Genomic DNA, 18556 nt, shown 5'->3' with positions numbered 1-18556 from the left:
ACGTTACCTGGACGCCCATCTGCGGCCTGCTAACCGTTAGCTGTCTTACCGGCTGCTCTCAGAATAGACAATCGGACAATTTATTTATTTGTATTATTATTATGTTTCTTCTTCGGCCTCTATAACTATATCTAATGTTTATTTAATTTTTTATTTATTTACTTGTTGTTTATTTTTTTATTTTTTTTGTGTGATTTGGATTAATCCCCTCTACCACACGGAACCTCACTAATCTACTGACGGAACGCAAGAGGTGGCTAACAACAGACCTCCATCCTATGCTAGCTTGCTACCGATGGCCTGGCTAGCTGTTTAAATCGCCGTGACCCCCAACCAACCTCTCCACTCACTGGACCCTTTTGATCACTCGACTAAGGATGCCTCTCCTTAATGTCAATATGTCTTGTCCATTGCTGTTCTGGTTAGTGTTTATTGGCTTATTTCACTGTAGAGCCTCTAGTCCTGCTCACTATACCTTATCCAATTTATTAGTTCCACCACCCACACATGCTATGACATCTCCTGGTTTCAATGTTTCTAGAGACAATATCTCTCTCTTAATCACTCAATACCTAGGTTTACCTCCACTGTATTCACATCCTACCATACCTTTGTCTGTACATTATACCTTGATGCTATTTTATCGCCCCCAGAAACCTCCTTTTACTCTCTGTTCCAGACGTTCTAGACGACCAATTCTTATTGCTTTTAGCCGCACCCTTATTCTTCTCCTCCTATGTTCCTCTGGCGATGTAGAGGTGAATCCAGGCCCTGCAGTGCCTAGCTCCACTCCTATTCCCCAGGCGCTCTCTTTTGATGACTTCTGTAACCGTAATAGCCTTGGTTTCATGCATGTTAACATTAGAAGCCTCCTCCCTAAGTTTGTTCTATTCACTGCTTTAGCACACTCTGCCAACCCGGATGTTCTAGCTGTGTCTGAATCCTGGCTTAGGAAGACCACCAAAAATTCAGAAATTTTAATTCCAAACTACAACATTTTCAGACAAGATAGAACTGCCAAAGGGGGCGGTGTTGCAATCTACTGCAAAGATAGCCTGCAGAGTTCTGTCCTACTATCCAGGTCTGTACCCAAACAATTTGAACTTCTACTTTTAAAAATCCACCTCTCTAAAAGCAAGTCTCTCACCGTTGCCGCCTGCTATAGACCACCCTCTGCCCCCAGCTGTGCTCTGGACACCATATGTGAACTGATTGCCCCCCATCTATCTTCAGAGCTCGTGCTGCTAGGCGACCTAAACTGGAACATGCTTAACACCCCAGCCATCCTACAATCTAAACTTGATGCCCTCAATCTCACACAAATTATCAATGAACCTACCAGGTACCCCCCCCCCAAAGCCTTGAACACGGGCACCCTCATAGATATCATCCTAACCAACTTCCCCCTCTAAATACACCTCTGCTGTCTTCAACCAAGATCTCAGCGATCACTGCCTCATTGCCTGCATCCGTATTGGGTCAGCGGTCAAACGACCTCCACTCATCACTGTAAAACGCTCCCTGAAACACTTCAGCGAGCAGGCCTTTCTAATCGACCTGGCCGGGGTATCCTGGAAGGATATTGATCTCATCCCGTCAGTAGAGGATGCCTGGATATTTTTTTTAAATGCCTTCCTAACCATCTTAAATAAACATGCCCCATTCAAGAAATTTAGAACCAGGAACAGATATAGCCCATGGTTCTCCCCAGACCTGACTGCCCTTAACCAACACAAAAACATCCTATGGCGTTCTGCATTAGCATCGAACAGCCCCCGTGATATGCAGCTGTTCAGGGAAGCTAGAAACCGTTATACACAGGCAGTTAGAAAAGCCAAGGCTAGCTTTTTCAAGCAGAAATTTGCTTCCTGCAACACTAACTCAAAAAGTTCTGGGACACTGTAAAGTCCATGGAGAATAAGAACACCTCCTCCCAGCTGCCCACTGCACTGAAGATAGGAAACACTGTCACCACTGATGAATCCACCATAATTGAGAATTTCAATAAGCATTTTTCTACAGCTGGCCATGCTTTCCACCTGGCTACTCCTACCCCGGTCAACAGCACTGCACCCCCAACAGCAACTCGCCCAAGCCTTCCCCATTTCTCCTTCTCCCAAATCCGTTGAGCTGATGTTCTGAAAGAGCTGAAAAATCTGGACCCCTACAAATCAGCCGGACTAGACAATCTGGACCCTTTCTTTCTAAAATTATCTGCCGAAATTTTTGCCACCCCTATTACTAGCCTGTTCAACCTCTCTTTCGTGTCGTCTGAGATTCCCAAAGATTGGAAAGCAGCTGCGGTCATCCCCCTCTTCAAAGGGGGGGATACTCTTGACCCAAACTGCTATAGACCTATATCTATCCTACCATGCCTTTCTAAGGTCTTCGAAAGCCAAGTCAACAAACAGATTACCGACCATTTCGAATCTCACCATACCTTCTCTGCTATGCAATCTGGTTTCAGAGCTGGTCATGGGTGCACCTCAGCCACGCTCAAGGTCCTAAACGATATCTTAACCGCCATCGATAAGAAACATTACTGTGCAGCCGTATTCATTGATCTGGCCAAGGCTTTCGACTCTGTCAATCACCACATCCTCATCGGCAGACTCGACAGCCTTGGTTTCTCAAATGCTTGCCTCGCCTGGTTCACCAACTACTTCTCTGATAGATTTCAGTGTGTCAAATCGGAGGGTCTGCTGTCCGGACCTCTGGCAGTCTCTATGGGGGTGCCACAGGGTTCAATTCTTGGACCGACTCTCTTCTCTATATACATCAATGAGGTCGCTCTTGCTGCTGGTGAGTCTCTGATCCACCTCTACGCAGACGACACCATTCTGTATACTTCCGGCCCTTCTTTGGACACTGTGTTAACAACCCTCCAGGCAAGCTTCAATGCCATACAACTCTCCTTCCGTGGCCTCCAATTGCTCTTAAATACAAGTAAAACTAAATGCATGCTCTTCAACCGATCGCTACCTGCACCTACCCGCCTGTCCAACATCACTACTCTGGACGGCTCTGACTTAGAATACGTGGACAACTACAAATACTTAGGTGTCTGGTTAGACTGTAAACTCTCCTTCCAGACCCATATCAAACATCTCCAATCCAAAATTAAATCTAGAATTGGCTTCCTATTTCGCAACAAAGCATCCTTCACTCATGCTGCCAAACATACCCTTGTAAAACTGACCATCCTACCAATCCTCGACTTTGGCGATGTCATTTACAAAATAGCCTCCAATTCCCTACTCAACAAATTGGATGCAGTCTATCACAGTGCAATCCGTTTTGTCACCAAAGCCCCATATACTACCCACCATTGCGACCTGTACGCTCTCGTTGGCTGGCCCTCGCTTCATACTCGTCGCCAAACCCACTGGCTCCATGTCATCTACAAGACCCTGCTAGGTAAAGTCCCCCCTTATCTCAGCTCGCTGGTCACCATAGCATCTCCCACCTGTAGCACACGCTCCAGCAGGTATGTCTCTCTAGTCACCCCCAAAACCAATTCTTTCTTTGGCCGCCTCTCCTTCCAGTTCTCTGCTGCCAATGACTGGAACGAACTACAAAAATCTCTGAAACTGGAAACACTTATCTCCCTCACTAGCTTTAAGCACCAACTATCAGAGCATCTTACAGATTACTGCACCTGTACATAGCCCACCTATAATTTAGCCCAAACAACTACCTCTTTCCCAACTGTATTTAATTAATTAATTAATTTTGCTCCTTTGCACCCCATTATTTTTATTTCTACTTTGCACATTCCTCCATTGCAAAACTACCATTCCAGTGTTTTACTTGCTATATTGTATTTACTTTGCCACCATGGCCTTTTGCCTTTACCTCCCTTCTCTCCTCATTTGCTCACATTGTATATAGACTTGTTTATACTGTATTATTGACTGTATGTTTGTTTTACTCCATGTGTAACTCTGTGTCGTTGTATCTGTCGAACTGCTTTGCTTTATCTTGGCCAGGTCGCAATTGTAAATGAGAACTTGTTCTCAACTTGCCTACCTGGTTAAATAAAGGTGAAATAAAATTTAAAAAAATTGTCATTATTACAAATAAATACATTTGAAAAATCGTCAGATTAATCGGTATTGGCTTTTTTGGTCCTCCAATAATCGGTATCGGTCAACATCTACTCTCCAGAGATGTTAGATCGGGTTCAAGTCAGGGCTCTGGCTGGGCCACTCAGCACCTTCAGTGACTTGTCCCGAAGCCACTCCTGTGTTGCCTTGGCTGTGTGCTTCGGGTCGTTGTCCTTTTGGACAATGCCCCATTCTGAGGCCCTGAGCGCTCCGGAGCAGGTTTTCATCAAGGATCTCTCTATACTTTGCGCTGTTCGTCTTTCCCTTGATCCTGACTTGTCTCCCAGGCCCTCCGCTGAGAAACATTCCCACAGCATGATGCTGCCACCACCATGCTTCACAGTAGGGATAGTGCCAGGTTTCCTCCAGACATGATGCTTGGCATTCAGGCCAAATAGTTCAATCTTGATTTCATCAGACCAGATAATCTTGTTTCTCATGGTCTGAGAGTCTTTAGGTGCCTTTTGGCAAACTCCAACTGGGCTGTTTCTGCACCTGCATTGCATGCTGTTTGGGGTTTTAGGCTGGGTTTCTGTACAGCACTTTGAGATATCAGCTGATGTACGAAGGGCTTTATAAATACATTTGATTTGATTTGGCTGTCATCTGCCTTCTACTGAGGAGTTGTTGAAACATCTCAATGATGGTCAATGGAAACAGTATGCACCTGCGCTCAATTTCGAGTATCATAGCAAAGGGTCTGAATACCTACATAAATATGGTAATTCCGCTTTAAAAAAAAATTAAATACATTTTTAATATTTTTGCTTTGTCATTGTTGGGTATTGTGTGTAGATTGCTGAGGGAAAAAATAATTTCATCCATTTTATAAGGCTGTGATGTCACAAAATATGGAAAAAGTGAAGGGGTCTGAATAATTTACAAATGCACTGTACGCTTTGATTGAAATTAGGTAGCCTCCTGTATGCTTGGTGTTTGAGGGTATTAAAATACAACCTTTTCTTCAGACAATATGTGTGGGCATATGCAGACGTTGCAATTGGAGGATGCATTTTCTATAATGATATGCTATTCAATTGGCTACATCTGGTACAAACTTTGAGGAAATGTTGACGTCTGAATATATTCAGTTTAAAAAAAAAAATCTTCACACTCCCATTCCAGAACATGGATGAAAGCGAGTACTTTAAAGGATGGAGCCATCCCCTATGATAGCACTTTGTGTCTTTGAAAGCCTACCTAGGAATCCCACTGGGCTGCTGCCTGTCACATTCTCCCACAGCACAGAGAGGGGTGAAGAGGGGGCTGGTGTGTGTGTGTGTGTGTGTGTGTGTGTGTGTGTGTGGAGGGTGTGAAATACAGGTGACTGCATAACCTACTCCCAATTAAATACCACAAGGCCTGATATTCATGAATTACACAAGGACATGTAAATCTCCCATTTTATATGAATTACAATCTACCTTTTAATATCGGACTGTCACAGCATTGTGTCTTCCTGGCGGTAGTGACGCTCTCTCTTCTTGATATCTGAGGATTGGACATGGAGAGAGACCAGGGGTAATGGTCAGAGGGACATATGGAATGGAGTAGGGAAGGGTCAATGCAGATAATCTGGATAGTTTGCCTTGCGGTAGCATAGAGAATAGTCTATGACTTGGGTGGCTGGAGTCTTTGACCATTTTTAGGGCTTTCCTCTGACACTGCCTGGTATAGAGATCCTGGATGGACCCCCATTTCCTGTAGTCCACAATCAGTTTCTTTGTTTTGCTGATGTTTAGGGAGAGGTTGTTGTCCTGGCACCACTGCCAGGTCACTGACCTCCTCTCTATAGGCGGTCTAGTCGTAGTCGGTGATCAGGCCTACCACCGTCGTGTCATCGGCAAACTTAATGATGGTGTTGGAGTCGTGCGCTGCCACGCAGTCTTACAGGAGGGGACTAAGCGTGCACCCCTGAGGGGCCCCTGTGTTGAGGGTCCTCGTAGCGGATATGTTGTTGCTACCCTCACCAACTGGGGCCGGCTCGTCAGGACGTCCAGGATCCAATTGCAGAAGGAGGTGTTTAGTCCCAGGGTCCTTAGCTTAGTGATGAGCTTGGGAGGCACTATGGTGTTGAATGCTGAACTGTAGTCAATAAACAACATTCTCACATAGGCGTTCCTCTTGTCCAGGTGGTAGAGGACACTGTGGAGTGCAATAGAGAGAGTATCATCTGTGGATCTGTTGTGGCGGTATGCGAATTGGAGTGGGTCCGGGGTGTCTGGGATGATGGGGTTGATGTGATCCATGACCAGCCTTTCAAAGCATTTCATGGCTACAGATGTGAGTGCTGTGGAGAAACTTGTCTAAATGACTATTATCTTGGCGTTCTTGGGCACAGGGACTATGGTGGTCTGCTTGAAACATGTAGGTATTACAGAATAGGTCAGGGAGAGGTTGAAAATATCAGTAATGCCACCCGCCAGCTGGTCAGTGCATGCTCTGAGTATGTGTCCTGGTGATCCGTCTGGTCGCAGGGCCTTGTGAATGTTAACCTGTTTAAAGTTCTTACTCACATCTGCTATGGAGATTGAGATCACACAGTTGTCTGGAACTGCTGGTGCTCTCATGCATGGTTCAGTGTTGCTTGCCTCGAAGTGAACATAGAAGGCATTTAGCTTGTCTGGTAGGCTTGTGTCACTGGGCAGCTCGCGGCTGGGCGTCTCTTTGTAATCCGTGATAGTTTGCAAGCCCTGCTACATCCGGCATCAGAGCCGGGGTATTAGGATTCAATCTTATTCTTGTATTGACGCTTTGCCTGTTTGATGGCTCGTAGGAGGTCATAGCGGGATTTCCTATCCGGACTAGTGTCCCGCTCCTTGAAAGTGGCAGCTCAACATTTAACTCACTGCGGATGTTGCCTATAATCCTTGGCTTCTGGTTTGGGATATTGTGACGACCCTCCCACTCTGTCTGCCGTATTCTTTCTCTTTGCTCTTGCTTTCCTTATTAGGATGTTGGTGGGCGGAGCTGCAAGGGTCGTCAGCGAAATGGGACACACCTGGGATTAGGTGTGTCTCAGGATAAATACACCTCTTCCCCATTCATTGAGGAGACTCTCTCCATGCAGACACACTGATAGATTTTGGTTATGGCATTTTTGTGGATGTTTTGTTTGTTTGCGTTGGCACCTTTCAACACCCCTCATTATCACATTTATGCACGCAACCACTCACACTACTGATTACTGACTACACACACCATTGCCAATTGTATTTAGTTTACGTTAATAAATCTATTTTGTTATTCCTTATCTCCATGTTGTCTCCTTTTTTGTTACGAACTTCGAGCCGGTTCGTGACAATATGTCACTGTTGGGGGTTTGTGTGTGTACCTTGGTGGACAAGTGTCTGTGGGAAAGGGAGAGACCTGCTGTAATGGGCTCCTGGAGGCATCCCTTCTCTGTTTACAGAGAAAGTAAAACATGAGATTTTGGGCTGCTGGGTTTCCATGTCCCTGAGTCTGTAGGCATCTGGCTTGTAAACTGCATATCATTACAAGGAGACCTGCTATTTTTAAAGTTTTCATTTGTGTATTCAGGTGTTTCCGTGCCCTCCTGAGTGTGGGGGGTCGGGTGGGTTTTACGTTAGCTCATTCCTCAGCGGTAGAGCAGACCCCCCCCCAACAACAAAAATAACACACAGAAGAGAGGGCAGAACCCTGCTTTCAGCTTTATATGTCCCCTCCTCCACCAGTACCAGTACAGGTGTAGGGTCTTAATTTGATCACCTTGTTGCATAGGGCCGGGACGATACCAGTATCGCAATACTCATTATTATTATTACTACAATGCAGGAAATGTAAAACTTGTAGTGTATTTGAGGTTTAAAAATACTTCTGAAGTTTGTAATTTCCACTTTGAAATTTCAGACTTGGTTTTCCCTTTCTTAAAATGTATCAACCCCTTTAAAATGTTCTTAAATATAATCCACATAATAATTCATGTTTCCTGTTGCTGCAGGATTATTTTCCTGCTTTAGAAAACTAAGATCCTACATTTGTACTAGTACCACCACTGATCTCTCATCCCGGAGACACAGTTTATGTATGCTCTGCTTGCATGCAAACTACATACTGGACCTGCACCTTGTTTGCCTGACGACTCATACTGAATTTAATTCCTCTGTTCTATCGATCCCTACTTACAGTGAGCTCAAAAAGTTTTGGGACAGTGACAAATGTTTTGTTGTTTTGGCCCTGTACTTGAAATGATACGATGACTACTAGTCTGTCAGCTTTAATTTGAGGGTATTTTCATCCATATCAGGTGAACTGTTTAGAAAGTCCAACACTTTTTGTATATAGTCCCCCCATTTTAAGGGGACCAAAGGTATTGGGACAAATTCACTTATACTTTTGGTAATGTAGTGTATGTGGACACCTGCTCGTCTAACATCTCATTCCAAAATCATGGGCATTAATACGGAGTTGGCCCCCCTTTCTACTATAACAGCCTCCACTCTTCTGTGAAGGCATCTAGCCACAAGAGCAATAGTGAGGTCGGGTACTGATGTTAGGCATGGCTCGCAGTCAACGTTCCAATTCATCCCAAAGGTGTTCGATTAGGTTGAGGTCAGGGCTCTATGCAGGCCAGTCAAGTTCTCCCACAGCGATCTCGACAAACCATTTCTGTATGGACCTCGCTTTGTGCATGGGGGCATTGTTATGCTGAAACAGGAAAAGGCCTTCTCCAAACTGTTGCCACAAGGTTGGAACCAGAGTATCGACTTGAATTTCATTGTATGCTGTAGCATTACGATTTCCCTTCACTGGAACTAAGGGGCCTAGCCTGAACCATAAAAAACAGCACCTCCATCACCAAACTTTACAGTTGTCACTATGCAATTGGGCAGGTAGCTTTCTCCTGGCATCCGCCAAACCCAGATTCGTCCGTCGGACTGCCAGATGTTGAAGCGTGATTCATCACTCCAGAGAACGTGTTTCCACTGCTCCAGAGTCCAATGGCTGTGAGCTTTACACCACTCCAGCCGACGCTTGGCTTTGCACATAGTGATCTTAGGCTTGTGTGCGACTGCTCGGCCATAGAAACCCACATTTCCCGGCGAACAGTCCTTGTGCTGACGTTGCTTCTAGAGGCAGTTTGGAACTCGGTAATGAGTGTTTATGACAAATAATTTTTATGTGCAACACGCTTTAGCACTCTGCAATCCCATTCTGTGAGCTTGTGTGGCCTCCCACTTTGCTGCTGAGAAGTTGTTATCCTAGATGTTTCCACTGCCCCAGTAACGGGGAAGCTCTAGCAGGGCAGAAATTTGACGAACTGACTTCTTGGAAAGGTGGCATCCTATGACGGTGACACATTGAAAGTCACGGAGCTCTTCAGTAAGGCCATTCTACTACAAATGTTTGTCAATGGAGATTGCATGGCTGTGTGCTCAATTTTATAAACCTGTCAGCTACGGGCTAAAATAGCCAAATCCACTCATTTAAAGGGGTCAAATTACAACATTTTTTTTTTTTACATAGTCCCCCCCATTTTAGGGGACCAAACGTATTGTGACAAATTCACTTATATGTGTATTAAAGTAGTCAAAAGTGTAGTATTTTTGTCCCATATTCATAGCACACAATGATGACTTCAAGCTTGTGACTACAAATTTGTTGATGCGTTTGCTGTTTGTTTTGGTTGTATTTCAGATTATTTTGTGCCCGATAGAAATGAATGGTAAATAATGTATTGTGTCATCACTCTTATTGTAAATAAGAATAGAATATGTTATTAAAGACTTCTAAATTAATGTGGATGCTACCATGATTACGGATAGCCCTGAATGAATCGTGAATAATGTGTGAGAACGTTAGATGCACAGATATCATACCACCCCCAAAAAATGCTAACCTCCACTGTTACTGTAATGGTGAGCGGTTAGCATGTCTTGGGGGTATGATATTTGTGCGTCTAACTTCCCCACTCATCACTTTAACCTCATAGTCATTGTATAATTTCAAATCCAAAGTGCTGGAGTACAGAGCCAAAACAAAAAAATATTTGTCACTGTCCCAATACTAATGTATTAATCTGCCATCCTAGAAGTTGTTTGTGTGAGGGGCGTTGTACACAAAAATAAATCAGTGATTGGAACGCCTCTAACAAATGTAACCAATCAAAGTTGATAACGGAATTGTTTAGGCCGGCTCTGGCCCAACCCATCTGTTTCTGGGACCAATCAGAACAGTCGGAATGTGTTTGCATTCATAAGCGTAATGCTGAACTTACACACGCTTCCTAATGTTTATCTGGCTGGCCTCACTCAGCTCAAGTCAATAGATTACAATTTATCTCCTTGGCAGGGAATGAAAGCCACGTATAAATCTTGATATTTGTTCCTGCAGGCCCTAATACTCCAATTTAATTCAGAACACAGAGAAAGAGACAGCGAGACAGATTGGCCAGAGCGATGTGGATGGGTAGCCAGGCAACCACCTTGTGGAGAGGACCTCAAACACATTGCATTTTTGGGGGGTAATTGTATTTCTAACTCGGCTCAAGAGCATGTAGACATTGTGGGTAATCCAAATGGAAATTGGACTCGCATCAACCTTTGCAACATTGAGCACTCATGGTGTCTGCAAACATCTGCTCGGATATCCACAAGGATTCTAGATTATGGTAGAAATGACTGTGGGTGTGTGTTACTGTATCAATCATTCCCTTCAATACGGTAAAAAAATATATCAAATGTGTTTTAAATACATTTGCATATTTCCTCAAATGTATGTAATGCTTGATAATATTATTAAATGAATGGTAATGACAACTAGTCTACAGGGTGGCCAAAGTGGTTCCTAATTCGGCTTCTTAAATTCCTCTCTGTATTCTAGGGCCCTATATCACGTATTGTAAGGTCCTATAAAGCGTTTTGTAGGGCCCTATAGACCGAGTTTAAGAAATCCTGCTCTAGGCCCCCCTGGCTAGAGCCTACATCGCGCCGCACCGCCCCCCGTGGTGGTCTAGCTGCTTTCCCTCTAGTCATCCCTCTAGTCATCCCTCTAGTCATCCCCGGCCAGAGGCAAGGGTGCATCAGGTTTGCTTCTGCTCCCCGGAGTGGCCTTAGCTCCCCAGCAGGCGAAGACAACTGCAGAGTGCACAGTCTACCACACCAAGGTCTGCACCCACCTCAGCCAGAGCCTCGACTAGCTGTGAATGCCCTCACCCGCAAGTACTTAATACTGATTTGTTAAGGTTCTGACTCACTACAAGGCAGATGTGTCCAGTTGTATTTATCTTCATTACCACCACATGTAGTATTAACACATAAACACACTCTTCAGTGATTTAGAAATCGACTTGCGGTTCTGAAAGGCAATCACAAACAATGTTGTAAGCTATGCAACCGGAATATGTACTCAGGAAAGAATGGCGTAGCATCTATACAGGGATATTCACATAACAGCATACACATTTACAGCAGTATATTTATAAACATATCTCAGAGAGAGAACTAATTACTTAGACAAGGCTAGATTTATGGTCCTCTCTGCTGACTGGTGGAGATCTTATGTGAGTCTGGTGCCGGAGTCATGAATCTTACTGTGCATGCTGGAGCATGGAGGATGGTCTCTGAAACTCCTAGAAACTCTCGCCAGCTAGAGAGCTTATCAGATAAATCAAATGTGCATGCGGAAGCGCTCCAGAGGTCTAGAATCTTCTACTAACTTACTAACTTTAGCTGGCATATAACACACTCTCTTCCAGTAATAGTAACATGCACCTCATACTCCTTTGTTTTTACATTGCTGCTACTCGCTGTTTATTATCTATGCATAGTCACTTTACCCCTACCTACATATACAATTTACCTCGACTAACCTGTACCCCCGCGCATTGACTTGGTACTGGTACCCCCTGTATATAGCCTCATTATTGTTATTTTATTGTGTAACGTAAAACAAACTTTAGTTTATTTAGTCAATATTTTCTTAACTGCATTGTTGGTTAAGGTCTACACCTGTTGTATTCGGTGCATTGATTTAATTTGATACTCATAATAGTAAATATAACGATGCAATAGGTTCATTAAAGCGGCAATATGTAAATTTATAGAAATATGTGTTATAGAGCTGTCATTCTCATTGAAAGCAAGTCTAAGACGCGGTAGATCTGTTTTATGTGACATATGTGTATGCTTCCTGTTCTTTAGTTTTGCTTTTGCATCTTTTACTTTTGGTTTTGTACATCAGCTTCAAACAGCTAAAAATACTCGATTTTTGGTTATGGAAACAATATTTCACATCGGTTTAGATGGTATAATGATTCTCTACACTATACTTGCTTACTTTGTCTCATAAACTGAAATTAGGCGAACTATTAGAATTTTAGTAACCAGGAAATGGCAAAGCAATTTCTGCGTAGTGCATGTTTAACTGGCCATTCTGAACTTAGACTTATGCATTAAACAGGCAAACAATGCTACTAGATGGCAAAATAACTAATAAGTTACAGATCTAACAAGATAAATTGCACAAGCCAGGTACAGTATCAGTAGGATGCAGTGAACATCATCAATGATCCCCAACAATATAAACGCCCAACCTTACATTGCGGATGCACGCACAACATTTCCTAAAAATAAACACAGGCAACTTAGTTGCTAACCAGAACTTGCGCCATCTTCTTCAGTGACGCGACGGCTTTGTGTGGCGCTGTGGGCTGAAGTGGGTGCTGACAGGCGTCTCTTGGCAAGATGCACAGACTCCTTTGTGGCACCTCAACATCTCAAATATAACAGGTCAGAATCCGGCGATGCGAAAGACCATGTAAATACGTCTAGCTGGAGCTCGTCTGAGTGGTTGGCTGGATATGCACTCACCCACTTAATACTGATTGCTTTTATCCACTGTTGTGCTGTTCGGTTAGAACGTGACAGTGAGGCCCATCGCACACACACACACACACACACACACACAGCTGTTTCCATTTGAATGTGGTTTATGTGATTGTGGTTCTAACAAAGGCAGAGTAAACAATCATTAGGAGCCATGCAGAGCAATGCAGAGTAATATACTCCATAGTAATAATATACAAACATAAGACATGATATTATACCTACAAATGATTGCTATAATATAGTATGAAACACAGGGATATTTACATGCCATAAGAAATAACCATGTGAAAGAAAGAGAGACATGTAAGGCCTAAGGGGATTAAGGCATAGCTCTCTCTAGTTCCTGGCTACATATCTTATCTAATGGCATAGCTACTGTGCTAGAGCAGAGAGCAGACTGGAAAGTTAAAGAAACTCTACAGTCGCTAAGGTAGCATGTGATAAACACTTCTCATATAAAGGTCATTAGCAACACTCAATATGTAGAATTGCAAATTGGCTACTGATAATATGGCAATAAAAATACCTGCATGAATGTTTTTTTTAAAATATTTTTTATATTGTTGTATTTTTGTTTTTATGGATTTAAACAAAAACTATACATCGTACAATGCTCCAAGAGTGTGCAAAGCTGTCATCAAGGTAAAGGGTGGCTAATTGAAGAATGTCAAATATAAAATATATTTTGATTTGTTTAGCACTTTTGTGGTTACTACATGATGCCATACGTGTTATTTCATGATTTTGATGTCTTCACTATTGTTCTACAATGTAGAAAATAGTAAAAATAAAGAAACTCTTGAATGAGTAGGTGTGTCCAAATGTTTGACTGATACTGTATATATTTTTTGAAATACTTTAAATACATTTTCACATTTTTTTTTATAGATTTGAACTACATTCTGTAATATATGTTGGAATGTATTTAAAATGTCTTAAAGCTGCAATATTTAAAAAATAATCTAAAATAGATATTTTTCTATATATATTTTTTTCAGTTCTGACTCCCACCTCCCCTCACAACCTCCTCAGCCCCGTCCTCCTCCTCAGCCCCTGTCAGTTTCCCACGCAAGTTCCATCACAGATGCTTCTATATGGGCTTTAATGGTTATCTTGCCCTCTCTCCTTCGTACCTTGTCTTTACTCTTTCCTTCATATTGTCTATCCTCATCTCTCTGTCCTGCACATCTCCATCCTCTTCTTCTCTTTCTACAGAAATCAAGCCTACAATCCGGATGTTTGATGCTGGTTCTGGCAGACAATAACTTTCCATGGGTTTTACAGAGAGAGGACAGGAGACCCTCTCCGTCAGCAACACCAAGATCACGACCAGGAGAAGAACACGTTCAGCTGAGACCTTGTAAGTAGGATACAAACCTTTATACTACATAATGATGCATAGCTCAGTTGGTAGAGCATGGCACTTGCAGTGCCAGGATAGTGGGTTTGATTCCTGTGACCACTCGTATGTAAAAAATGTATGCGTGCATGGCTGTAAGTCGCTTGGGATAAAAGCATATTCTAAATGGCATATACTGTGTCATATTATACATTGAATGTGTCTTTCAACTAAATGTGTTTTGTAATTGCTGTACGCTAAAGGTTGTATGGAACATGGCTCAAGTAAAGTGTAACCCACAGTTTTTGACAGCCAGTGATAGAAATATAATATGTGATTATTTAAATTCACTGAAGTGTTTAGTGGTCTCTGTTTAATAAGGCCCAAGAGTGAATAGAACAACATTTATGCAATGAGAAATAACACTGAATTCATTGAATGTACCAAGTGTAATTCACTGTATCTGGGCGGGGGTTTCATTTCAACATCCAGAGTAATTGTTAACGTGTGTAAACTCTGGAAGAAAAGAAAGCAGGATGAATTATGGCTCCAGGAAGTGTGATGGAAGAGTTTGTGAAACATTCGGTCGGTCCTGTGTCTGGAATTCTTCAACACACAGGTCCAGAAATAATACTCGCTTTCTCTCTCTCTAACTTGAGGGAAAGACCTTTGCCGCACTGCTCGTCCAACTGTATCAATACAGTACACTTTTGGTGTCACGAGAGAACCTTTCATCTCCAAAAACATAACATTTTCACGGATCAACCTCGTATTTCCTTGTAGGATAGAGATCTGGCGTGTTCTAAAATGTTGATGTTTATTTTAGCCTATAGTGATGAAATGTCTTCTAAGGACTTTGATCAGCCCTAAACGCAGAGGATGAAGGTGCAGACTTACCATTATGCTCTCACATTATAAGCTTTTGTACCCACTGTATTATCCTTCTCCCTAAAGCAGGGGAGCGTTATCCGACAAGAACTCACACTCTCTCTGCTATGAGCTGCCTGTGAGGTTGTCATGAGTAATTGGGCTGAAGTCACCCTTGCTAGTGGAGGAAGAAGAATTCATCTGAGATGTCTCATGTTCGATCGCCCCTAACTGAACCCTCATCCTGGAATAATACTTAGCACCTGGTCAGGAAACAGCTGTGAGCTGTCTATAACACAGTCCAGGGCCCCTCAAAACACTACACTGTTGAAGGGGAAAAACGAATCACAGATTAATTGAGAATAGTCGTGTCCAAAAGTTTCCTCTGTTTTAAGCACCGTATGTGGTGTACCTGGTGTGCCTACAGCAACATTTGGAGCAGTCATGATGGATGAACCCTCCACTGCTCCTCCACACACCTCCATCCCATTATAGATGTGCCTTGACGGCAGATGTGCCTCGAAGTCCCTCCCCTCTGACATCACCCATCCCCCTCCACACAGCTCTGTTCCATCAGGTCTACAGCATGTCTCGTACAGACTACAAACATGGTTCCATTCCTCAAATGGACTACACATATGGCCCACCCTGCCCTATGTAAGTTGAGAACTACAGGAAGAGACGCACAATGCCCTGTTTGGACGATGGGGATAACAGCCGCAGAGGCCTGCCCAGTGTCCTAGAGTTGAGGCGGGTTCCTCTATGGTCATTGGGGCCCCTGAGGAGTGTCAGAAAGGTCAAGGTTATCAGCTTCCTGCTAGGATTGACGTTGACCTTCCTCATCATGGCGTCTTACATCTTAACCTGGGATAAAAAGGGTCTGATGCTGACCCTGTCACCGTTCCACCTCAGGACTATAGTCAACCCAAGCAGCACCCTCCCCCATAACCTGTCTTCTACCAAGGACTACGCCAACATTAAGCTCCTGGTGAAGTGCATTACATCTAAGCTTGAGTTCAGCCCAAGGAAGCTGCCTCTTCTGAAGGACGTTGTCAATACGGACTCTCATGTGAGTATGAGCAGAGTATGTGTGCCGTTTTGTCTCAGGACAAAAATCCTTTCAAGCATTTATAATGGCAAATAAGATAATAGCATCATTACAACTGTCTAGAAGTGTTTGAAAAGTATTTTGACAATTTCTCTGTTTTGTCCTTCCCAGTTGTTTTCCGTTATTCCTCGTCAGTTCCTGCCCAATATCAAGAGTCCATGCTGGTATGAGGAGCTCTCTGGGAAAACCAAAGTGGATCCTTACAGTAAAAACTTGTATGCAGTTCGCTCTAAGAGTTTCCGGACTGTCTGTGACTACCTAAGGAAACATTTCCAGGAACACTTGTACCACAGTGACGACAACAAGCAATACCGCCTGCGCTGTCTGCCATACTTCTACATCATTGGCCAGCCCAAATGTGGCACAACGGACCTGTTTCACCGACTGCTGCTACACCCGGAGGTCAAGTTCACCACCATGAAAGAGCCCCACTGGTGGACAAGGAAAAGGTTTGGTAAGCACTAGTCCCCGTCTGTACTTTGGTAGAGCTGCCCAGAGAACTTGGCTTCCATTGATTTGGATGGAAAACTTTTACATTGGCTTCAACAGCCTTTTCACCAGCCAAAATACATTTCTAGGGGGAACCACCAGTGATGTGTGGAATAACTTCTTCCCATTTATATTCATATTATATCTATTTTGAGGTAATACTGTGTGCTTCTTTTCCTAATTGTTGTACCTATACATTCTACACTTTGCACACTAGTAACAATATAACTGAATGGAAACCCAAAGTGTTGTCTCTTTTATGATAATCATCTGCTTATAATTTTCCTTACAGTTATTTTTCAAAGATTTGTACAGAGTGAGTAAGTGTTGCTCTGAACCTCTACTGTAGTGTGTGGGGGATGAATGAGACCAGGTCCAGCCATCCAAACTAGTGTCTGTTGTAATTAATCTAATTGAAAAGATGTTTAAGAGTCTGAGAGGCAGTGTAGGTGTCGGATCACACTCTAAGGAGAGCTATACTGTTGATCATGCAGAGCGCATTGATTTCAGGCTCCATCGCCAAGTGGGTTTGTGGGCGTTCAAAGCAGCAGGGGGAAATGGTTTGGGATGTTGATCTTTGTGCTGACAATTGAATGAGAAGGACATCTACATCAGGTCTCCTGGGGCCGTCTAGTAAGAAGTCTTGATCTTCTTTGAGCTCTGACAAGTGTGAAAATATGGACAGAACTTCCTCTCAGACTTTGATCACCTTTTGCTTTTGAGAAGGTCTATGATAGATCATAGATGGAAGTAGACGATAGTGACATTTGATTGAATGATGACGTCATTGACCATGGCGTTGCTCTCCCTTGCAGGTATCATCCATCTTAAAGATGGCCTCCTAGAACGCTTCCCTGTGGAGGATTACCTGGACCTGTTTGAACTGGCTGCCTACCACATCCAGGAGGGAATACTGGGGAATACCTCTGTAGACCACAGCCAGCAACACATTATTACAGGTAACCAACAGGTCATCGTAGGTCATTTATAGCTACTGGATACATATTGAATTATAATAAAATTAGGTCAAGTTTTAAAATCTTTATAAACTCTTGGGATGTACTGCTTTCAACAAAGTGTGTGTGTGTGTGAGAGAGAGAAAGAGATGTTGTGTGATTACAAACCTCATTCAGTATTCACAGCCAGTCTAGGACCTTCGACACTTATTAACACCAGAAGACTGTTTGTCCTTCCTCCATTATCAGTTCTCTCACTCCATTATTCACTCCATTCCCTCTTAATTGGCTCTGCACTAACCAGCATGATAATGCCAACACTCAAAACTGACATTTAAGGGCAAGGTTTTGAACACTGTTGTGTTATATGCAGTGTCAAGTGTAATCACATAATGGGTATCACAAATATGTTTGATTGACAGGTGAAGCAAGCGCATCCACAATGTGGGACAACCAAGCCTGGAGCTATCTCTATAACTACCGGGCAGATGGGGAGCCTCCTTTCCTGGCCCAGGACTTCATCCACGCAGTTCAGCCCAACGCTAAAATCATTGTCATGCTCAGAGACCCAGTAGAGAGGTAAATATGTGGGAATTAATTGAGCAGTTTCTCACAGCAGGAAAATAATCATGCAGCAGCAGGAATTGTAAATGATTATGTGGATTATAATGAATGGACATTTTTGTAGGGGGTTGATAAATGTTTTGTTAGGGCAAATAAAGTCTGTCATTTCCACTTGAAAACATCAGACTTTAGAAGCCCTTTTAAACCTTGAGTACACCCTTCTCACACAACAGCGTGATCAAATTAAGTTTTATACCTGTAGGACTCAGTAATGTGTT

General features: G+C 43.1%; 1 protein-coding gene across 2 annotated transcripts in view; it reads left to right on the top strand.

Annotated features, from left to right (window-relative positions):
- LOC115135067 (carbohydrate sulfotransferase 15-like) overlaps nucleotides 1-18556 on the top strand; it is a 40073-nt gene that overhangs the window by 13469 nt on the left and 8048 nt on the right. For both annotated transcript variants that reach the window (XM_029669317.2, XM_029669311.2), the window contains exons 2-6: nucleotides 14171-14315; nucleotides 15249-16230; nucleotides 16381-16723; nucleotides 17574-17717; nucleotides 18137-18293. In XM_029669317.2, coding sequence (XP_029525177.1) covers nucleotides 15850-16230; nucleotides 16381-16723; nucleotides 17574-17717; nucleotides 18137-18293 — 1025 coding nt within the window. In that variant the 5' untranslated portion in view covers nucleotides 14171-14315; nucleotides 15249-15849. The remainder of the gene's footprint in view (nucleotides 1-14170; nucleotides 14316-15248; nucleotides 16231-16380; nucleotides 16724-17573; nucleotides 17718-18136; nucleotides 18294-18556) is intronic.

This window comes from Oncorhynchus nerka, linkage group LG10 (assembly GCF_034236695.1).
Source record: "Oncorhynchus nerka isolate Pitt River linkage group LG10, Oner_Uvic_2.0, whole genome shotgun sequence".
Taxonomy (NCBI): domain Eukaryota; kingdom Metazoa; phylum Chordata; class Actinopteri; order Salmoniformes; family Salmonidae; genus Oncorhynchus; species Oncorhynchus nerka.
The sequence above is the reverse complement of the archived record's forward strand: the minus strand, read 5'-3'. Positions and strand labels throughout refer to the sequence as shown.